The 23,952-nt window shown below is 43.6% G+C and overlaps 1 protein-coding gene across 6 annotated transcripts in view; it reads right to left on the bottom strand.

Annotated features, from left to right (window-relative positions):
• Window positions 1–23,952, bottom strand: part of MAPK8IP3 (mitogen-activated protein kinase 8 interacting protein 3) — a 101,326-nt gene that overhangs the window by 6,238 nt on the left and 71,136 nt on the right. For all 6 annotated transcript variants that reach the window (XR_011559848.1, XM_070761104.1, XM_070761103.1 and 3 more), the window contains 11 exons: window positions 21,977–22,162; window positions 19,836–20,022; window positions 18,284–18,406; window positions 17,124–17,204; window positions 16,565–16,632; window positions 14,067–14,215; window positions 12,542–12,713; window positions 11,221–11,334; window positions 9,865–9,903; window positions 8,024–8,206; window positions 6,356–6,499 (listed from right to left, as the gene is read on the bottom strand). Coding sequence is in view for 5 of the 6 variants with exons in the window: in XM_070761104.1 (XP_070617205.1) it covers window positions 6,356–6,499; window positions 8,024–8,206; window positions 9,865–9,903; window positions 11,221–11,334; window positions 12,542–12,713; window positions 14,067–14,215; window positions 16,565–16,632; window positions 17,124–17,204; window positions 18,284–18,406; window positions 19,836–20,022; window positions 21,977–22,162 (1,446 nt within the window). In the remaining variant the exon portion in view is untranslated. The remainder of the gene's footprint in view (window positions 1–6,355; window positions 6,500–8,023; window positions 8,207–9,864; window positions 9,904–11,220; window positions 11,335–12,541; window positions 12,714–14,066; window positions 14,216–16,564; window positions 16,633–17,123; window positions 17,205–18,283; window positions 18,407–19,835; window positions 20,023–21,976; window positions 22,163–23,952) is intronic.

Here is a 23,952-nt window from a genome sequence, read left to right as displayed (position 1 = left end):
CGTTAAAATGATGGAGACTCTACTGAAAAAGAGGATAAATCAGCACCTAAAAAACAATAAATTATTGGACCCAAATCAGCATGGCTTTACTGAAGGCAAATCATGTCAGACTAATCTCATTGATTTCTTTGACTATGTCACAAAGGTGTTGGATGAAGGTGGTGCCGTGGATATTGCCTACCTGGACTTCAGCAAAGCCTTTGATACGGTTCCACATAAAGAGCTGATAGATAAATTAGTGAAGATTGGACTTAATCCCTGGATAGTTCAATGGATTTGCAGCTGGCTGAAGCATAGACACCAGAGAGTTGTTGTGAATGGCGAGTATTCTGAGCAGAGTCAGGTTACAAGCGGTGTGCCACAAGGGTCTGTTCTGGGTCCTATTCTTTTTAATATGTTTGTGAGTGACATAGGGGAAGGTCTGGTAGGGAAGGTTTGCCTATTTGCCGATGACTCTAAAGTGTGCAATAGGGTTGATATTCCTGGAGGCGTCGGCAATATGGTAAATGATTTAGCTTTACTAGATAAATGGTCAAAGCAATGGAAACTGCAGTTTAATGTTTCCAAATGTAAAATAATGCACTTGGGGAAAAGGAATCCTCAATCTGACTATTGTATTGGCAGTTCTGTGTTAGCAAATACTTCAAAAGAAAAGGATTTAGGCGTAGTGATTTCTGACAGTCTCAAAATGGGTGAACAGTGCAGTCAGGCAGTAGGGAAAGCAAGTAGGATGCTTGGCTGCATAGCTAGAGGTATAACAAGCAGGAAGAGGGAGATTATGATCCCGCTATATAGAATGCTGGTGAGACCACATTTGGAATACTGTGTTCAGTTCTGGAGACCTCACCTACAAAAAGATATTGACAAAATTGAACGGGTCCAAAGACGGGCTACAAAAATGGTGGAAGGTCTTAAGTATAAAACGTATCAGGAAAGACTTAATGAACTCAATCTGTATAGTCTGGAGGACAGAAGGAAAAGGGGGGACATGATCGAAACATTTAAATATATTAAAGGGTTAAATAAGGTCCAGGAGGGAAGTGTTTTTAATAGGAAAGTGAACACAAGAACAAGGGGACACAATCTGAGGTTAGTTGGGGGAAAGATCAAAAGCAACATGAGAAAATATTATTTTACTGAAAGAGTAGTAGATCCTTGGAACAAACTTCCAGCAGACGTGGTAGATAAATCCACAGTAACTGAATTTAAACATGCCTGGGATAAACATATATCCATCCTAAGATAAAATACAGAAAATAGTATAAGGGCAGACTAGATGGACCATGGGGTCTTTTTCTGCCGTCAGACTTCTATGTTTCTAATTACTCGGGCCTTCTCCAGGAGGATTTTGTTGATCACGTCTGGCAGAATTGGAATTGGAGGGAAGGCATACAATAGACCTGGAGGCCAAGGACTCCTGAGAGCATTGATTGCCTCTGCTCCCGGAGACGGGAACCTGGAGATGAAGCGAGGGAGCTGGGCATTGGCTTTGGTCGCAAATAGATCCAACACTGGATGGCCGAACCTGAGGCAGATTTGGTGGAACAGTGACTGATGGAGATTCCACTCGCCTGAATCTATGGTCGCTCGCGAGAGCCAGTCCGCTTGGACGTTGAGGCTCCCCGAGATGTGGTCGGCTAGAAGCGACTGGAGATTTTTCTCTGCCCAAAGGCCTAACTTCAGGGCCTCCCTCATGAGGGCCTTGGATCTTGTGCCTCCCTGTCTGCAAATATGGCTTTTGGTGGCTATATTGTCGGTGAGAATCAGCACATGCTGGTTGGAGATGTGAGATTGGAATTGTTTTAGAGCTAGAGACACGGCTCTTAATTCTAGCCAATTGATGGGCCTGGAAGCCTCCTCCGGTGACCATGTGCCCTGAGCTAAAAGACCCTGGGCGTGGGCTCCCCAGCCCGAGAGGCTGGCATCTGTGGTGACTACAAACTGGTCGGGGCACCGGAAGGGGGATCCCTTGTCTAGGGCTGGAGAAGTCCACCACTTGAGGGATCTGCGAACCGTCGGTGGGATGGTGATGCGACGATTCGAGTTGCTGTGGCCCGATCTCTGGAATGGTAATAGAAGCCACTGTAGTTCCCTGGCGTGAAGACGGGCCCAGGGGACAATACCAATACATGACACCATTTTACCCAAAAGGGAAGATAGGGTGGCAATGGAGGCAGATTGCTGGGGCAGGATGCGAGCAATGAGATCCAAAATGCTGCGTTTTCTCTCAGTGGAGAGGAAAACCTGGGATATCTCAGAATTAATGATAGTTCCCAGATGCAGAATGGAAGTGGATGGATCAAGGTGGCTCTTTTTAAGATTTATGGAGAAACCATGATTCTGTAGAACCGACATGGTAAAAGAGAGGTCTGCAGCCACACCAGTTCTGGAATTTCCATGAATTAAAATGTCATCTAAATAACATAAAATATGAATGGGAGAGGCCCGGATATGAGCCGCCAAGGATCCCAAGAGTTTAGTGAAGACTCTGGGAGCTGAGGAGAGCCCAAATGGCATAGCCCTATACTGAAAATGCCTGCCTTGAAAGGCAAAGCGCAGAAATTTCCTATGGACCTTGGCAATGGGGATATGGAGGTAGGCCTCCGTGAGATCCAGAGACACCATAAAGTCTCCCTGATGTAGAGCTGCTAAAATGGAAGATAAGGAATGCATTTTGAATTTCCTATATTTTATGAACCGGTTCAATTTCTTTAGATCTAAGATGGCTCTCCAGCCTCCAGAGGTCTTAGGGACCATGAAGAGGATGGAATAGAAGCCTAAACCTCTCTGGAGAGAGGGGACCGGTTGAATAGCTCTAATAGTCAACAAATGAGAAATAGCCTCCTCCATTCGGATACGAGATGGAGGGGAACTGGGAGAAGGACAAGAAATAAAACGGTTAGGGGGAGGTGAAATGAACTCTAACCTTAGGCCCCTTTCCACAGTGTCAATGACCCAGGGGTCCTTACAAGAACGGTGCCAGGCGGAAGAGAACCAGGCTAGGCGACCGCCTATGGGAAAGGAGGAAAACTTACCATCTGGCTCTTTTGGAAGCCCTGGTAGAAGAGGATCCTCTCTGATAACGGGAACCTCTGCCCCTGGTGGTTCTAGATTGGGATCGAAACCGAGGGGAATACTGACCTGGACTCCTTTGAAATGCGAAGCCCTGATCCTGTTGACGCCCTGTGCGCCGAAAGGGCTGTGGTTTAGGGGCCTTCTTGGTGGTAGGTCCCAAGACCTTTTTCTTGTCTGTGGTCTCCGTAAGGAGAGGGTCCAGAAGGTCTCCGAAGAGGAGGTTACGTTTCAGCGGACCCATGGCTAACTGCCACTTCTGTCTTACTCCCGCCTGCCAAGGGCGGAGCCATAGAAGTCTTCTGGCCGTTGTGGAGGCTGCTACTGACCTGGCTGCAAATCTGGAAGATTGGAGGGTAGCATCTGCTACATATTGGGCAGCTGCGAAGATTTTGTTGAAATCCTGTTGGCCCCGTAAGTCATCTGGAGGCAGGTGTGGTTGGAGCTGACGAAGCCACAAGAGCATAGCTCTGGAAAAGAAGGATGCCGCTGCAGCACTCTTAATGGCCCATGAGTCTGCAAGGAGACTCCTTTTGAGCATTTGCTCAAGTCGTTTGTCCTCTGGTTGGAGGACCTCCTCTGCTTCGCCAGGCATGGCGGCAGTCGAGTGGAGTGTCTTCACTGGTTCATCTGGCTTGGGACATGTTAGGAGTTCCTCATAGGAGGAGGAGAGCTTGTAGAGCTTCTTGTCCTTGGGAGTGGGAGTAAAGCCAGCGGTTGGGTGGTCCCACTGTTTAAGCAAGGCATCCTTAAACAACTTGGGCATAGGAATTACCTCATTGTCTTCCTGTTCTTCCATGAAATAAGGAAGATTTTCCTCCGGAGGGTCTGAGGAAGAAGTAGCCTGTTTTTCTTGCTTTAAGCAGGAGAGATTTGAAAAGCTGCGAAGGAAAGATAGCAGCTGGGGCTGGAATCTTAATCTGAGATTCCTCATCTTCCGACAGACGCTGAAATGGGTCATCATCCTCTTCTGCATCCACGTCCTCATCCTCTTCCTGAGAGGAGTCAGAGACCTCCATGGCTGGGGCTCTGTAGGAAGGAGAAGAACTCACGGGACGGGAGGAGCGTGGAGGGGGATGAGACAGAGAAGGCACATTGAAAGATGAGAGTTTAGCGTCAATGGTGTTAGTCAGAATAGTCAAGATAGACTGAAACTCCGGTGGCAAGGAAGAAATATCAGCCGGAAAAGCCGGAGGATCCCTGAGGGCCTGAGCAGGTTCTGGCTGGGAGGAATCCTCGGTAATATCTGGCTCCTCTGGACCTAAACCCCATAGGTTAGGTTGGGGTGGATTTAGGTTTGGCTCATCCAGGGATAGCACAGGAACCCCAGAAAGAGGCAGGTTAGAGGCCTCCGGGGGGGTTGGATTGATATGCACTTGGGCCTGCACCTTAAAACGTTTGGCTGATTTATCATGTATTTTTTGTAGGGCTAGGTCCCTTCTCTTCTCAGCCCTGGTGGGCTTGGCTAAGGAATGGGCGCCTGAGGAAGAGGAGGAAGAGGCCTGGGGAACCTCAGTAGAATTACCAGTAGGCCTAACCTCTTTGGGACCTTTGGTAGTGCCTCTCTTGGGAAAAGAAGCCATAGTCTGAACAAATTACAGAAGACGAGGCTTGAGCCAAGAAAATAGGGGGGAGAAGAATTTTTTTGAGGGATTTCCCAAGAGGATAAGTGACCCTGCTCCTAGGCTCAGGAGCTGCTGCGCCTTAAGGGGCAATCCGGACGGTACCAAGAGTTCTTGTCCCTAAGTGCAGCGTGGCAGGCCTCGCTAACTTAACTTTAAGAAAAACCAAGGCACACTGGTTGGAGGCCACTTCCGTGGAGAATAGGCCCGAGGGAACTCAAAGCGACGACTCCAGGGTCAGGCGGCGGGCTGGAAGCACTAATGGCCGACCCCTTAGGGCAAAACCGAAAGTGCCAATTACTGGGCGCGAGAGCCTTGGCGCCAAAAAACCGCTCCGTTAATTGCAATCGGAGAAACTAAGCCCGGGAGACAATTCAAGTCCCACACCGCGGGAGGCAAATAGCCCTTAATTATTGTTAAATAAATCAAGCTTGCCCCCGGCAGGACCTCCAAGGCCGTAAAACCAGACCGGCCGCGGCTACAGCACGGAGGGAAAAACCGCGAATGGCTGAGCCGCTAACTTCTCCCCCAACTCAAAGCCCTGTAGGGCTGAGTAAAATCCACTGCCGGCAAGCTAAAATGGAAAATTCTTACTGTTTTTAGTTGAGAGAGATCGAAGGGAAGGTGTTTTATCGAGAGGAACGAGCATTCACACACATCCGAGGATGCGAACTGAGCGAATTCTGGGGAAGGGGCGGATCCAGCAGTCTTTTTTAATACTAGGCTCAGTTCCAACGGATTGGACAGGAGCAACCCCCATGTGACTGCTGGACCCACTCCTTCAGTAAGGAGAAACTTCAGATCGTGCAGAACGCGGCCGCGAGAGCCATCGTGGGACTTCCTAGATTCGCCCACGTTTCTGCAACACTCCGTGGCCTGCATTGGCTGCTGATCAGTTTCCGGTCACAATTCAAAGTGTTGGTTATGACCTTTAAAGCCCTGCATGGCATTGGACCAGAGTACCTCCGGAACCGCCTGCTACCGCACGAATCCCAGTGACCGATAAGGTCCCACAGAGTTGGCCTTCTCTGGGTCCCGTCGACCAAACAGTGTCGTTTGGCGGGCCCCAGGGGAAGAGCCTTCTCTGTGGCAGCCCCAGCCCTCTGGAATCAACTCCCCCTAGAGATTAGAACTGCCCCCACCCTCCTTGTCTTTCGTAAATTACTTAAGACCCATCTATACCGCCAGGCAAGAGAGAGTTGAGACACCTTTCCCCCAGGCTTTTTTTTAATCTCTATGTTTGGGTATGTATATGTTGTTTGCTTTTTTAAATATGATAGGGTTTTATGTGCTTTTTAATATTAGATTTGTTTTCGCTGGAATATTGTTTTTATTATTGTTGTGAGCCGCCCCAAGTCTTCGGAGAGGGGCGGCATACAAATCTAATAAATTGAATTGAATTGAAATTGAATTTATATACTGCTTCTTAGTGCTTTTAAAGCCTTCTCTAAGCGGTTTACAGAATCAGCATATATTGCCCTCAACAATCTGGGTCCTCATTTTACCACCCCGGAAGGATGGAAGGCTGAGTCAACCTTGAGCCGGTGGTGAGATTTGAACTGCTGAACTACAGCTAGCATTTAGCTGAAGGGCCTGCAGTGCAATATTCATTGGGCCATCATCCGCAGAGACAAGAGACAAGGATGCGATGCGAAACTCACCAATCCGGAAGTCAATGTATCCTTCGCCCCCACTTAACACGAGGACATTTTTCAGCTTCTGTCCTTCTTCCTCGACGGTATCTGTGCTGGGGTTCTCCGAAGGGCTATCCAGAACACTCCCATTCAACGTGGCAAGGACGTTTCCTAGAAGGACGTGGAGCTAATTAGTAGCAGCTCCACCACAACTGTTACATAGAAACATAGAAGACTGACGGCAGAAAAAGACCTCATGGTCCATCTAGTCTGCCCTTATGCTATTTCCTGTATTTTATCTTACAATCGATATATGTTTATCCCAGGCATGTTTAAATTCAGTTACTGTGGATTGACCAACCACGTCTGCTGGAAGTTTGTTCCAAGGATCTATGATTCTTTCAGTAAAATAGTATTTTCTCACGTTGCTTTTGATCTTTCCCCCAACTAACTTCAGATTGTGTCCCCTTGTTCTTGTGTTCACTTTCCTTTTGAAAACACTTCCCTCCTGAACCTTATTTAACCCTTTAACATATTTAAATGTTTCGATCATGTCCCCCCTTTTCCTTCTGTCCTCCAGACTCTACAGATTGAGTTCATGAAGTCTTTCCTGATACGTTTTATGCTTAAGACCTTCCACCATTCTTGTAGCCCGTCTTTGGACCCGTTCAATTTTGTCAATATCTTTTTGTAGGTGAGGTCTCCAGAACTGGACACAGTATTATTTCAAATGTGGTCTCACCAGCGCTCTATATAACTGTTTGAGAAGAGGACTAAGCTTTGGAACAGCAGCTCGAAGCAAAAGGAAACAGGATGGACGTGGAAATGTGGGGGGTTTTTTTAAATCACAGGGCAATTCTCTGCTACTACATCCTACCTATCAACGACTAGTTCAGCTTCAACCGCAATAATACATGGGCAAAAAATCGATAAAAACTCAAGGTCAACCTCTCCAAACTCAACTGCAGAAAATACAACTTCAGCAACAGTGGTTGGTGCCAGTAATGCTCTACCTGTCTCCGTTGTTACATCTTCAACCAGATGTAGCTTCAACCTTAAATTGTCTACTGTGGACCTCACCCAATTCCTAAGAGGTCTGTAGGGGGTATGCATAAGCGCACCAGTGTGCCTACCATCCAGAGATGGAAATTCAGTAGGTTCTGACCAGTTCTGGAGAACCGGTTGTGGAAATTTTGAGTACTTTGGAAAAAAAATACCACCTCTGACTGGCCCCGCTCCCATCTATTCTTTGCCTCCCAAGTCCCAGCTGATCGGAAGGAAATGGGATTTTGCAGAGGAGAGGGGAGGGGTGGGGAGAGGGGAAGGGAAGGGAAGGGAAGAGAAGAGAAGAACCTTGGAGGTCTTCTAGTCCAAGCCCCTGTTTAGGCAGGAATCTCTGTACTAGTTCAGACAAATGGTTGTCTAATCTCGTCTTAAAATTTTCCAGTGTTGGAGCATTCACAACTTCTGAAGGCAAGTTGTTCCAAGGATTAATTGTTCTAACAGGAGATTTCTCCTTAGTTCTAAGTTGCTTCTCTCCTTCATTCGTTTCCACCCATTGCTTCTTGTTCTACCCTCAGGTGCTTTAGAAAATAGTGACTATCCAGAAAGAAATATTTTGGACCTGTATAAACCTGCTTGGGGAAAGTTGGTGTTTAAGTTATACACAAAAAGACTGAGAGATGCGCTACTGACCAGGTACGGAGACAAAGAACTTGACTGCATCACGGTGTCCATGGAAGCAGAGTTGGGCTTGCGCCATAGAACAGTATGGGATAAAGCTACTAGTGGACTTGTCACTGTTGTCATCTCCACCATAGACATGGATGACGCCTCCAGGGCGGTTCCCCTCTCCAGATGTTGGTGAGGTCTTGTTGGCTGAGACCAAAGGAAGAGAAATAAAAGTCAACAAGGGAGGTAGAAGATGGATGGATGAAGCTTCCTTTCACAGGCCATTTGGGAAATATTATGGATAATCTCCTGATATCACACTTCCAGGCAGTGTGGACTGTAATCATCCCCAATTAAGTCACCTACTGAGTCACCCCACTATTTCATCTGTTCCATTTCCCAGCAAGTTCCCGTCCTTCCGGTCAATGACTACTTCAGCTTCAACCACAACAACACAAGAGCACACAACAGATTCAAACTTAATATTAACCGCTCCAAACTTGACTGTAAAAAATATGACTTTAACAATCGAGTTGTCGAAGCGTGGAACTCATTACCAGACTCAATAGTGTCAACTCCCAACCCCCAACACTTCTCCCTTAGACTCTCCACGATTGACCTCTCCAGGTTCCTAAGTGGCCAGTAAGGGGCGTATATAAGTGCACTGATGTGCCTATCGTCCCCTGTCCAATTGTCTTTCCTTATCTCATATGTCATATATGCTCCCTCCCTCCCATCTACTTCTCTTCTTTTTACTTTCTATCGTCATATATATTACTTAATGTCTATTCTCCTCCATATGTATTGTATATTGGACAAAGAATAAATAAATAAATAAATAAATAAGTTCTGAATGAAAGGGGAGGGGGATGAATAAATGGCCCAAAGAAGACAAGTCAAGTCAACAGATGACAAATCAAGGGTCGGAAAAATGAGTGTGTTGTGATTAGCTCTGGCCCAGCTCCTGCCCGAAGGACTGTGGATGTGGGGGAGACATCCACATGCTGCAGGCCTGTTTTGCTCCAGGTGGAATCTGCTGATGAAGGCTCCTCTGACCAAGAAGACATGAGTGACAGGGAGGAGGAGAGTGGGGCAGACAGCTCAGAAGGAGATCAATTATCTAGCTCCTCCTTGGATTCAGAACAAGAGTTAATGATACAGCCACGCATGCGGAGAGCGATGCATAGGCAGCAACAACTGAGAGATTATTATCAAAGAAACTGAGGCCACCTGTGGTTGGGTGGGGCTGTGGTCATTAGTGAGGCTGCTATAAATAGCAGCCTGTGGGCTTGGCCATTGTGGAGGATTATCTGATCGTTGTGTTTCGTGACTGCTTTACTGACTTTGACTTTTTGTGTGCTGATTTTTCCCCGCTTTGAAACTAAACCAGAGCAAAGGGTGTTTCACTTTGTGAAAGAAGAAGGACTGTGAATTGCCTCAAAGCTGCAAGCTAAGTATCACAGAACTGATAAGGGACTTGTACACATTACCAGTTTGTTTGGAGACGAGTGCTCTTTGCTCTACAAAAAGAGTGCTTTGTTTATTTGCATTTTCAGTATAAAGAACATTATTTTGAATTTTCAAATGTGTGTGTGTCTGAAATTGTATCTGTGCATTTTCGGGAGGATTCTACCAGAGAGCTCAATAGAACAGAGTGGAAAGCTTATTTGTTGTGAGCCTCTCCAAGTCTTCGGAGAGGGGCAGCATACAAGTCTAATAAATAATAATAATAATAATAATAATAATAATAATAATAATAATAATAATAATAATAATAATAATTATTATTATTATTATTATTATTATTATTATTATTATTATTAAACATCCAAGCCTAGCAATCCCCTTGTTGGTTTAATACTTACCCCTGAGCCCAAGAAGCTGACCTCTGTGAAGGACTACAGCTAAGGCAGAGGAGAAAATGAGGAGAGAGGGAAAGAATAGATTGAAGGGGGAAAGGGAGAAAAAAGTGGTTATTGGGAGAACAGTTAAAAAGAATCTTGGCAGAAACACTTGTCATTTTAATGTAAATTGGTTCTTTTTTCTTTTTTCTTTTAAATATTTTTATTAATTATTCAAAGATAAACATAACATAAAACATATAAAGGAGCTATTGCCGCTCCGCTCAGAATAGAAGTCTTCATTGTACATGAACAAAAAAGATGACATTGTATTTGATCAATCCAGAGAATATTTAAAGGTATCTATGATTATGCTCTATTGTTAAAAAGAAAAAAAAATAAGATAAAGTAATGAGAAAATAATAAAAAATAGAAGAAGATGTAAAAAGAAAAACACATCTAATAATTTATATATGTAAAAAGAAGACTTATAACAGAAATTTGAGTATAAAAAAAGTAAAGAATCTACTGTAACTCACTGTAAAAAAACACATCTAGTCATATATTAGAAAATGTATAAAACTTAATTATAAATCAAATCAAACTAAAAAGAAGATACTATATTACATTTTAGTCTTGAAATGCCCTAATTTACATAACAAAATCTATTGAATTTAATCTTACCAATATTGCAACAACTTTATGAATTTTTTGTTCTATCCCACCAAATTGGTTCTTTTAGAAACATAGAAACATAGAAGTCTGATGGCAGAAAAAGACCTCATGGTCCCTCTAGTCTGCCCTTATACTATTTTCTGTATTTTATCTTAGGATGGATATATGTTTATCCCAGGCATGTTTAAATTCAGTTACTGTGGATTTACCAACCACGTCTGCTGGAAGTTTGTTCCAAGGATCTACTACTCTTTCAGTAAAATAATATTTTCTCATGTTGCTTTTGATCTTTCCCCCAACTAACTTCAGATTGTGTCCTCTTGTTCTTGGGCTCACTTTCCTATTAAAAACACTTCCCTCCTGGACCTTATTTAACCCTTTAATATATTTAAATGTTTCGATCATGTCCCCCCTTTTCCTTCTGTCCTCCAGACTGTACAGATTGAGTTCATTAAGTCTTTCCTGATACGTTTTATGCTTTTTTCATGGAGGGAATAGATACAGATTAACAGAGTTGGAAGGGACCCTGTAGGTCATCTACGGTAGTCCACCCAGCCGCCCAAGCAGACCCTAGACCATTTTTGACAGATGGCATTCAAGTCTATTCTTGAAAGCTGCCAGTGATGAAAAACATTAGAAAAAATTCTGACGTTTCTTCATATGACAGAGGAAAGAATTGAAAACATGTAAACGTCAACCACTTACTCTCAGTCAAAGGGATAGAAATTACCACTCCATTGCCCGTGCCAACCCACAAGCGATTGCCAGCGATGAGTAAAGCTGTGATCCGTACAAAGGAGAAACCCAGTTTTCCAGTCCCTGAGAAGAAGAATAACATGTTATTGGTTGGTATTACCGTGTTTCCCCGAAAATAAGACAGCATCTTATATTAATTTTTGCTCACAAAGATGTGCTACGTCTTATTTTCAGGGGATGTCTTATTTTTTTTTCAATGAATTGTATCCTGTATCCTGCTGCAGCAAAAATGCATCCAAACACACAGCTGCATGTTGGATGGATGTTGGATGTGTTTTAAATCTGATTGATGCTTTTTTGGGATGCAATTTATGGACAGCAGTGTTATATATGTTCCATTCGGGAATGCTGCGAAACAAAACGTTTCCTACGTCTTAGTTTTGGGAGATGCCTTATATTAGGCAATTCTACGAAATCTCTCCTATGCCTTACTTTTGGGACTGACTTATTTTCGGGGAAATAGGGTATGCAAGCGACCCCAAACGTTCAAGAAAGACCTGCAAACATTAGCTAGCTACTGTAGGAGATCACCAGGCTGAGCTGGAAGGTGGGGTTAAACATGTCATTAGCTTGGAATACAGTGTTCCCTCGATTTTCGCGGGTTCGAACTTCGCGGAAAGTCTATACCACGTTTTTTCAAAAATATTAATTAAAAAATACTTTGCGGGTTTTTTCCCTATACCACAGTTTTTCCCACCCGATGATGTCATATGTCATCGCCAAACTTTCGTCTGCCTTTAATAAATATTTTTTTAATAAACTTTAATAAATAAACATGGTGAGTAATAATCTGAATGGTTGCTAAGGGAATGGAAAAGTGCAATTTAGGGATTTAAAGTGTTAAGGGAAGGCTTGTGATACTGTTCACAGCCAAAAATAGTGTATTTACTTCCGCATCTCTACTTCGCGGAAATTCAACTTTCGCGGGCGGTCTCGGAACACAACCCCCGCGAAAAGTGAGGGAACACTGTACTTGCGTAGCTGCTTGAGACTGATGTTTGATTCCCAATGAATTCCTTTGACTAATTTGTCTTGACCATTAGTAGGTCAGATTCTTGTGTAGAGACAGCACGGAATAAACTTTTAATGGTTTGAACTCTTGTTCTAGCTTACTTGGGCCTGACAGCTAATTTAACCAAGCTCACTTGAGACTTCAAAGGCCATAGAAGGACACTATTGTGGGAGGCAATGCCAGGCACACGAAACAGCACGGAAAAATAACTGAAAGGGTTGAAAAGGAGGAATGCTTCCAATGCCATTTTCACTTTACCTAACATTTTGCTGACATAGGGCTCAATATCCACGTCCTGGAGATGTTGATGAGTGTGGGCATGATAGAGCCGTAGAGTCGAGTCCAGACGGATGGAAACCCAAACTCCATCTCCAATCCAGGCCAGCTGCCGGATCTGGCTCTCACGGCGAGGGTGAGCATCAAAGGACTTCTGGAAAACGATCAAGGAAGGAAGCTTTTATATTATAACAATTACCAACCTAACTTTCTCTGTTTCCTATGTGTCCACTAGTGCATCACAACCTCAAATATTGGCCAGAATATTCTAAAAGTATAGCTTTTCTAATAATGATCTCAGTTGCCTTGCTTAAAAGTAACTTGCATTAAATTATCTACTAATCCGTAAGCAGGTTTCTCCCGCACACCCAAGAAAGAGCGATTGTTGACTTCTGACCAGGGCAAGAGTAGCACACCTCAAAGGATTCAAAAATTCAGCCAGGTCAGGACAAAATCTCACCCTGATTTAATTTAAATTTAATTAAAAGTGAAATAAATGATATCAGTGAGGTCATTCCCCCATTTGTTTGATACGTTTTCTTTCCTGGCCCATGAAAAATTACAGTTTGTTGACAACTCTAGGAAGAATTCTGCAGGGGGTGGGTGGACAGAGACACCAAAATATTACAGGATGCAGCTGAACCCCTGTAGGCACCCCTGTTTTCAAGTGGTGTGGTCCATAAAAGCTTATGCAAAAATAAAAATGTTCTCTAGTGCAGTGTTTTTCAACCAGTGCGCCATGGCACACTATTGTGCCGTGAGACATGGTCAGGTGTGCCGCGAAGCTCAGAGAGAGAAAGAAAACAAGAGAGAGAGAGAGAAAGAGAGAGAGAGAGAAAGAAAGAGAGAGAGAAAGAAAGAGAAAGAGAGAGAGAGGAAGAGCAAGAGAGAGTGAAAGCAAGCAAGAGAGAGAGGAAGAGCAAGAGAGAGTGAAAGCAAGCAAGAGAGAGAAAGAAAACAGAGAGAGAGAGAAAAGTAAAGCAAGAGAGAAAGCAAGAGAGGGAAAAAGAAAGAGAACGAGAGAGATAGAAAGGAAGAGAGAGAGAAAGAGAACAAGAGAGAAAGAGAAAGAAAGAGAGAGAGGGAGGGAAGGTGGGAGAGAGAAAGACATAGAGGGAGGTAGGGAGGGAGAGAGAAAGAGAGCAAAAAAGAGGAAGGAAGGAAGAGAGAAAGAAAGAGGGAAGGAGGGAGAGAGAAAAAAGAGAAAGAGAGAGAAAGAGGGAGGGAGAGAGAAATATAGCGAAAGGAAGAGAGAGAGAGAGATATTTTTTTTGTCCAAACTTTTTTTAGCCGCCCCTTCATCCCCAATGTGCCCCATGGTTTTGTAAATGTAAAAAATGTGCCGCGGCTCAAAAAAGGTTGAAAATCACTGCTCTAGTGTGATCACAACTTCTGGATGCTTCCTTTGTCAAAGTAAATTGAACTTTTAATATCTCACGAAAAAGAAGAGAGCAGGAAGGGGCTGCCTAAGGATAGCAGTAAACCCCTGATAAGATACTCCAGGTACCTCGATCTGCATTGTCTTTGGCTGGATAACATGGATTTTGTTCTTATAGCCGCACCACACTCTGTCGTATACCACGGCCATGCAGCGAATGGAATGATGGGTGTGGCCTAGATCCATGAGATGGTAGTTGCTGAGATCCCACTGACCATCTAGAGAAAAATGGAAAGAGGAAGAGGGAAGAGAAGAGAAGAGCTGTCTTAACGATCTTCCTGGCTTGCAGGATTTTTTCATTGCTCCTCTGAAGAAGTTTTTTTCCAGCCCTAAGTCTTTGCATGCTTGTTTTCATTGCCACTCCCTCCAAAGAAGGTTTTTTTTTCCAGCCCTAACCAGGGGATAAAATAATATGCTGAAACTGACCAGACTAAGGATGCTAGCCAGATGAATACCTAGTAGGTAGATTCCCCCCCCCCATTTTCCTCCCCCAAAACTAAGGTGTGTATTATTATTATTATTATTATTATTATTATTATTATTATTATTATTACTATTATTATTATTATTTATTAGATTTGTATGCCGCCCCTCTCCGTAGACTCGGGGCGGCTCACAACACAATAAAACAGTTCATGACAACTCTAATAATTTACAATTTAAAATATTTTAAAAACCCCATTATTAAGCAGACATACATACAAACATACCATACATAAAGTGTATAGGCCCGGGGGAAATATCTCAGTTCTCCCATGCCTGACGACAAAGGTGGGTTTTGAGGAGTTTACGAAAGGCAAGGAGGGTAGGGGCAGTTCTAATCTCTGGGGGGAGCTGGTTCCAGAGAGTCGGGGCCGCCACAGAGAAGGCTCTTTCCCTGGGGCCCGCCAACCAACATTGTTTAGTTGACGGGACCCGGAGAAGGCCCACTCTGTGGGACCTAATCGGTCGCTGGGATTCATGCGGCAGAAGGCGGTCTCGGAGATATTCTAGTCCGATGCCATGAAGGGCTTTATAGGTCATAACCAACAGTTTGAATTGTGACCGGAAATTGATCGGCAACCAATGCAGACTGCGGAGTGTTTGTGTAACATGGGCATACCTGGGGAAGCCCATGACTGCTCTCGCAGCTGCATTCTGCACGATCTGAAGTTTCCGAACACTTATACTCTAGTGTGTCTTATACTCCAAAAAATATGGTAATTGGTTGTTGTTTATGAGGGCAGCCAGTCAGCATTAGCCATGGCAAAGGGTAGAGCTGTGAAAACACGCTCGAAGCACACAGACTTAATGTCAGAGAGTGTGTTAAGGATGGCCTAATTCACTTGGAGTACTGTGAAAGTTCTGATAATCTTGCTGACAATTTCACCAAGGCGCAGGGGGCTAAAACCACATATTGATAATTGTACCGGGTATAACCTGAAACCTTAAATGGGACTGTGTTTAAATGTCACTCCTAGGGGGGAGATTGTTAGTACAAGGTACATGGTTGTTAGGGTTTGCCATTGTAAACTACCTACTGTAGTCTCTTGTACTATCACTTTAAATATTTTGAGCTGGTTCGCCATAAGAGGGCGCCAGTACTCCTTCCCTCAATGATGCTTTATCGCTCATTCACTTTTGCTTTGCCTTGAGGGGGAGTGTACTTGCTCAGTGCTTGTGTTTGCTTAGTGCTTGTTATGGATTGTTTCTGTTTTGTATACAGTGTTCCCTTGATTTTCGCGGGTTCGAACTTCGCAAAACGTCTTTACCACGGTTTTTCAAAAATATTAATTAAAAAATACTTCGTGTTTTTTTCTCTACACCACGGTTTTTGCAGCCCGATGACATCATATGTCATTGCCAAACTTTCGTCTGCCTTTAAAAAACATTTTTTTAATAAACTTTAATAAATAAATATGGTGAGTAATAATCTAAAAGGTTGCTAAGGGAATGGAAAATTGTAATTTAGGGGTTTAAAGTGTTAAGGGAAGGCTTGTGATACTGTTCATAGCCAAAAATAGTGTATTTACTTCCGCATCTCTACTTCGCGGAAATTCGACTTTCGCGGGCGGTCTCGGAACGCATTCCCCGCGAAAATCGAGGGAACGCTGTATATGTAAATAGTACTTATTAAGTATAACTAAGTCTGTGTCTTTTTCTTTGGCTTTACCACACATCCACATTCTGTTAAAATTCTCTGCTCAGTGTATGTCAAAGGTCTCATAGCCTAGCTATACCGAGACATACCAACAAATCAAACTGCCCAGATAGTATGAATTTTTTAATATAGCTGAATTGGAATTTGTTTTCTTAAGAGCACTATTCCATGCCCTGAACTCTGAAAGCATAATCCAATCTAGACCTAAGTTGACAACTGAATCTCTAAATAGGAGTACACATGTCTCAAATTTCCATGGAACACACAAAAATGTTTCCTGCCTGCTTAGATTCTGCCACCTGCAGTGTTAAGTGGTCATGAGACAAGTTCATTTTTGCAAGCGCACCCCCAATAGTAATTGATCCTAGTTAATTACTTTTACCACTTTTCAAGCAACTGGATATCATTTGTAGCAATTGACACTTACCTTCTCCCCGATGGAATATGGCCAGGGTCCCATCTGCCAGAGCCACAAGGACTCGCCCTTTCACATGCCTAAACAGACAGAGGAAAGAGGAACACCATTTTTCAAGTTACATGGAGGTTCTGCACAACGTCTTTCAGGTAGAAGAGAAAGATCTGCATTTGAGAATTCTGAAGTATGACAACTATAGAAAATTTAGCATCCTAAATATCTCAATTTTCAATGAAAAATAACAGCTAAACTTCGCGATATCAGTAATGCAGGGTTTAATTTCGCTTTTTTGAGATTGGAGGTGGTATTTAAGCAACCACTCAGAATCAGTCAGGTGAACCAGGCAGTGTAGAAATTTGATAGCTAGGAGAGAAGGAGAGCGGGAAAGAGAGATAGGAGAAAGGAAGAGGGAGAGAAAGTGGGAGGGAGGGAGAGAGAAAGAGAGAGAGAGAGGTTTTTAACGCAAATACACAAGTTTTGATTCTTTTCATTTTATTTTAGCAAGAAATATTCCATACCTATTCCACACCTATTTATCCATAAAACCCCTAAATTCATCTTGTCTACTTACACCAAACTTAGTACTGAATCCTTCAACTTGATGGAATGTAGGCACTTCTTCCAGTTTGATACTGCTGAGTGTACGTACAACCTGGCAGGAGGGAATATGAGACAGGATTAGGTTGGCAGTGGAATGGATCATCTTCTTTGAGATCAGAAGCTAAACAGGCTCAGGTCTGGTTAGTACTCCGATTGGAGCTCCGCCACAAAAACCTCAGCTATAGGCCAGATCTGACATTGGGGGGAAAATTCTTAGAGTAAGGGGAGGGGCGGCATACAAATCCAATAAATAAATAAATGGCAAATTGCCAAAAAACTACAAAGACTATGAAATTGTCACAAATTGAGTCAAGTAAAAGGAGAGCTTGCTTTTTACTTAGTTGGCCAGCCCAGCATTTTTCAAATTCAGCAACCTTAAGATGTCTGGACTTCAACTCTCAGAATTCCCCAGCTAGCATGCATCTTAAGGTCACCCCGTTGGCTTTCATGCCTAAAGCGGGACTAGAACTCACAATCTCCTGGTGATTGGCCCAAAGTTATCCATTTGGCTTTCATGCCTAAGGCGGGATTAGAACTCACAATCTCCTGGTGATTGGCCCAAAGTTATCCATTTGGCTTTCATGCCTAAGGCAGGACTAGAACTCACAATCTCCTGGTGATTGGCCCAAAGTTATCCATTTGGCTTTCATGCCTAAGGCGGGATTAGAACTCACAATCTCCTGGTGATTGGCCCAAAGTTATCCATTTGGCTTTCATGCCTAAGGCAGGACTAGAACTCACAATCTCCTGGTGATTGGCCCAAAGTTATCCATTTGGCTCTCATGCCTAAGGCGGGATTAGAACTCACAATCTCCTGGTGATTGGCTCAAAGTTATCCATTTGGCTTTCATGCCTAAGGCGGGACTAGAAGTCACAATCTCCTGGTGATTGGTCCAAAGTTATCCATTTGGCTTTCATGCCTAAGGCGGGACTAGAACTCACAATCTCCTGGTGATTGGTCCAAAGTTATCCATTTGGCTTTCATGCTTAAGGCGGGTCTAAAACTCACGGTCTCTTTCTTTCCAGCCTCTCTTTCTAGCCTTAAAACCACTAGACCAAAGTGGCTCTCTCACTGAGGTCTGATGGCATTAGTAATAGATGGGCTGCGAAAACAAAGCCTGCGATTCTTACCAGCCATTCTGTGCTCCAAGCCACATGGTGGGGGCGGCACTGGTGGTAGCACCCACTGTATTGCCATTTGCCTCTTGATCCGGCACGGTTGTGCTCGACTCCATTTTTGGATGTCCGTTCTCACTGTTGGCAGAAAAAACATCCCCCTTTTTAAGTTTCTGATTGCATAGGAGAAAAAAAAATGCTTTATACAGGTAGTCCTCCACTTACAAACACAATTGGGACCAGAGTTTCCTGTTGCTAAGCAAGGTAATTGTTAAGTGACTTGTGCCCAATTTTATGACATTGCCATTGTTGTTAAGTGAATCTGGTTTCTCCCATTGACTTTGCTTGTGGGAAGCTGCCAAGAACACGGAGGGCTATCAAGTGCCCCTGGGTTGCTTCAGTTGTCCTAACTACACACTAGTTACCAAGTTACCCAGATTTTAATCATAAAAATTGGCGATGCTGCAATAATAAATGTGAAGACTGCTCATAGATCATAGAAACATAGAAACATAGAAGTCTGACGGCAGAAAAAGACCTCATGGTCCATCTAGTCTGCCCTTATACTATTTTCTGTATTTTACCTTAGGATGGATCTATGTTTATCCCAGGCATGTTTCAATTCAGTTACTGTGGATTTATCTACCACGTCTGCTGGAAGTTTCTTCCAAGGATCTACTACTCTTTCAGTAAAATAATATTTTCTCATGTTGCTTTTGATCTTTCCCCCAACTAACTTCAGATTGTGTCCCCTTGTTCTTGTGTTCACTTTCCTATTAAAAATACTTCCCCCCTGGACCTTATTTACCGTATTTTTCGCTCCATAAGACGCAGTTTTTTTCCTCCCAAAGTAGGATGAAAAATCAGCCCCGTCTTATGGAGCGAAGATGCAGGCAGGGAGGGGGGGGGGAGGCGCTGGAGCAGAGGGGGCGCAGGGACGGGGACAGGGGGGGGGAATCGTCTGAACGCGGTTCCGAGTTGGGGGTTCGGGGGGGTGCTGGGAAGCCCCCCAGGCCGGCTGCGATCTTTTAAAACAGCCACGCCGCTTCTCAGCTGACTCCTGAAGCGCGGAAGTTCGCCTTTGGCTTTTGGCTTCACGAGTCAGCTGGGAAGCGGCGTGGCTGTTTTAAAAGATCGCAGCCAGCCTGGGGGACTTCCCAGCACCCCCCCGAACCCGCTTCCCAGCTGTTAAGTTATTCTGTTATTGTAATAAATATTTTAGCCCACTTTTTGGCTCAAAATATTTTTTTTCTATTTTCCTCCTCTAAAATCTAGGTGCGTCTTATCAGCAGGTGCGTCTTATAGAGCGAAAAATACGGTAACCCTTTTTCACTTATTTAACCCTTTAATCACTTTTTTCAACACTGCTGTAATTTTAAACAATTGTAAGTTGAGGATTATATTTAAACAATTGTAAGTTGAGGGCTATATCTTACATCTGGCCAAGTTTTGATCTTTTCAATTGGCATTTTCTATTCTGCAACTGACTGTCCCTTTTCCATTTATTCTAATTCGTTGCTGAGCTCCTGGAACTATCCAAGACAAGAGCAAGCCATGACTCTTTTACCTGTTCTGTCTTGCAGGTGCCTGAGCTGGAGTTGGATCGGTAAACACATGTTCTGTAAGCGGGCCAGTCCGGACCTGGGCAGGCTCCGTTTCGCTCACGCCGTTCTCTGGCACCTCCGTGGCTTCGGTGGCCTCCTCCGTGGACTGGGACTGATCAATCCTACCATTGCTTGTTGCAGCCACTTCATCTAAAGGCAAAATAGTGTCATTAAAGATAAGGTATGAACAAAAAGAGTGGTTGCCTTTAACAGATGTTGGTCCAGCTATTAACAGAGAAATCAGGCCCCAACCCAAAAAACACATCATAAATTTTAAAAGGCAAAATAATTCAGAGCTGCTAAGAATCCCATAGGATATAAAGCCCTTCATGGCACCGGACCAGATTATCTCAGGGATCGCCTTCTGCTGCACGAATCCCAGCGACCAGTTAGGTCCCACAGAGTGGATCTTCTCCAGGTCCCGTCAACTAAAGAATGTCACTTGGCGGGACCCAGGGGAAGAGCCTTCTCTGTGGCGGCCCCGGCCCTCTGGAACCAACTCCCCCCAAAGATTAGAATTGCCCCTACCCTCTTTGCCTTTCGTAAGCTGCTTAAAACCCACCTCTGCCATCAGGCATGGGGGAATTGAGACCCTCTTCCCCCTAGGCCTTTACAATTCTATGCATGGTATGTATGTATCTATGATTGGTTTTTTATAATAATGGGTTTTTAATTGTTTCTAACATCAGACTACTATTGTACACTGCTTTATTGTTGCTGTTAGCTGCCCCAAGTCTCCGGAGAGGGGCGGCATACAAGTCCAATAAATAAATAAATAATATAATATTTAAAAAAAGGTTGGTCACTTAGCCAGCCAGATGTCTAGACTGGATTTGGCATTTTTATCCAACCATCAAATCAGATAGGTTATTATCTGTTCACAACACTGTGAAGTGACAGCTGCCAGTTCTTTAACTGGTGCTGGCCTTTATAAGTAAGCATCAAATTCTTCCCAAGAGGGTGTTGTAATGTATTAATGTGGTATGTGTGCAGATCCAGGCAGTGTGGTGCTTTGCAATTGACAGGTGGGGATTTTGCATTATTAATAAAACAATTTGGTAACTTGAAGTAAAATGGAAACGATTTTAATGGTCATTTAATAGATTTCAACAAAGAAAAGTAGAGTCATAACTGAATTCCACTTGCCAGTTAGAAAGATAAAAACCATCTCTATCAGAATATTGATAATTGAAAAGCACACTCTACTGCCACCGAATATTTATCCTGAAGATTTCAATGGCCTTTCCCCCTTCACTAAGATAATCCTGGTTAGATCCAGACAGGGGTGGTTAGCTTAAACCCAGTGGTCCCCAAACTACGGCCCGCGGGCCTCATGCGGCCCACTGAGAGCATTTATCCGGCCCGCCAGTGAGCGACAAGAGCACAGGGAAAAGGGAGAGAGAAAGAAAGAAAAGGGAAAGAGAGGGAGGGAAGGAGAAGTGGAGAGGAATGAAGGAGGGAAGGAAGGAAGGAAAGAAGGAGACAGTGAACTGGCCCCCTGTGTAAAAGGTTTGGGGACCCCTGGCTTAAACCAGTGGTTCCCGACCTTTTGTGGCCATGCCCCACCTAAGCATCTCTAAAATCCTGTGGCCTCCCCCCCTCCCCCATGACATATAATTCTTATTCTTCAAAAAGTGAACTAAGCCTAAAGGAGGAAGCCTAAAAGGCCATTAACTAGGTTTAAACAAAGTTCCAATTGCCCTCATTAAAAATAAAATTGCCCCCCTGTAGGGCATGGGCCCCAAGTTGGGAACCAGGGGCTTAAACTCTGTGGAATTTCAATGAGTGTCTTGGTTCAAGTAATGGGTATAGTTTTCTCTATTTTCTTTTTCCTCTCAATGGGACCCATTCATAATTTTATCCATATGATAATTCTAGGCAGCAAGATTTTAATATATACTGAATTATTTGGGTGATTCTGTACAATTAAATTCAAGGTCATTCAATCATACTTGGCCACTAAAGAATTCTATTCTATTCTATGCTGTTCTGTTCTCTTCTCTTCTATTGTGTTGTGTTGTGTTCTATTCTATGGACCATAAACAAAATTAAGCAAAAACAAGTTGAGGGGGGAAAAAAGGTGTCCTTAAAATTGCAAACATACTTTGTCCTTTATCCAACACGGGGGTGTCTCCGCGAGAGGAGCAATTGCTACTAGGAACATTGCAACGAGTTGCGCATCCAACTAAAGTGATGCCTGCTAAGACTCCATCTGTTCCCGAAGATTCCTCAGGATTCAAGTCCCTTTCTAGAAAGATTTCTCCAGGAGGATAGTCGGTATCACAGGCCGCTGCAAAGATAGCAATAGCAATAGCACTTAGACTTATAGATCACTTCACAGTGCTCTCTAAGCAGTTTACAGAGTCAACCTCCAGCTCTCCAACAATCTGGGTCCTCATTTTGCCTGCCTTTTAAGGATGGAAGGCTCAGTCAGCCTTGAGCCTGTTAAAATCAAACTTCTGGCAGTGGGCAGAATTATCCTGCAATACTGTATTCTAACAACCACTGCACCACCATGGCTCTTATGATGGGAAGGTAAGTGAGGCACATCCGTGTGAAACAACATCATTGGTATCTTAGATTAGACTGTGTTAAAGCAACTTCCTTGGTACATTAAATAATTTTGGCCATTGGAAGATAAGTGGACTTCAACTCCCAGAATTCCCCAAGCTAGCAGGCAAGATCAACGTGTCATATCCATGTAAAGCAATATCAATGGTATTTTAAGGTTTGGCAAATACAGTGGTACCTCATCATACGAACTTAATTGGCTCCAGGAGGAGGTTCGTAAGGTGAAAAGTTCGTAAGATGAAACAATGTTTCCCATAGGAATCAATGTAAAAAGCAAATAATGCGTGCAAATCCTTCAGGAAAATCCCAAACTTTAGAAGGGAGGCGAACAGAGGGCAGGGAGGAGGAGCTAAAGGGGGCGGGTGGAAGAAGCAAGGCTAGGCTAAAGGGTGAGTGGGAAGGAAGAAAGGCAAGGGGGGCGCCCCTCCCTTTTCTTTCTTCAAAAGACACCATTTCAGTTCCTTTGCAAGCACCTTGTTCTCTGCAAAAATTTTCCTCCCCCAAGCTGCCCCTCCCTCCTCCCTTTTCTTTCTTAAAAAGACACCCTTTCAGTTCCTTTGCAAGCACGTTGTTCTCTGCAAAATGTTTCCTACTCCAAGCAGCCCCTCCCTTTTCTTTCTTCAAAAAAGGGGGAAAAAAGAAACCCCTTCATCCGAGCAGCAGCTGCTTGGGTTCGTAAGGTGAAAATAGTTCGGAAGAAGAGGCAAAAAAATCTTAAACACCGGGTTCGTATCTTGAAAAGTTCGTTAGAAGAGGCATTCGTAAGATGAGGTACCACTGTACTGTGAACTTAGCCCTGCGTATCACACTTTTCCAGACAAAATATCCATTCAATTTCCAAAAGATTAGAATTTATATTTGGAAACAAGTGAGAATGGAAGTTACTGCACATTTAGGTTTTGAAAAATCATCTTATCCTACTATGTCCAGCCAAACCAAATTTAGACTTGGATAAGATGTTAGTGGATAAGATAGTTTCCCTTTAATTATAAATTAACAATACGAGTTTCTGAACATCATAAGAACTAGGATTTTTTTCCCCCCAAAGGGAAACTAACAAAAACAGGATACCAAGTCCCAGCCTCCATATTAAATTTCAAGCTTGCCCCTAGAGGTCTGTACTGTGCTTTATGGAAGTAGGGGACTGCTTTTTTATGAATGATGTAAAGTATTTTTCTAGATTGCTGTATTATTCTAAATACAATTTCTTGGGAATGACAAGCTTTGAAAGCAACAACTGAACATTTATGGACCAATGTAGCATTATCCATGATAGGGAATGACAAGCTTTTATAAGCCTCCCCAGAGTCGCCTTGTGGCGAGATGAGTGTCAAATAAATGTACAGTGATACCTCATCTTACAAACGCCTCGTCATACAAACTTTCGAGATACAAACCCAAGGTTTAAGATTTTTTTGCCTCTTCTTACAAACTATTTTCACCTTACAAACCCACCGCCGCCACTGGGATGCCCCGCCTCCGGACTTCCGTTGCCAGCAAAGCACCCGT

This window comes from Erythrolamprus reginae, chromosome 9, assembly GCF_031021105.1.
Source record: "Erythrolamprus reginae isolate rEryReg1 chromosome 9, rEryReg1.hap1, whole genome shotgun sequence".
Taxonomy (NCBI): Eukaryota; Metazoa; Chordata; class Lepidosauria; order Squamata; family Dipsadidae; genus Erythrolamprus; species Erythrolamprus reginae.
This window is presented reverse-complemented; position numbering and strand designations above follow the sequence as displayed.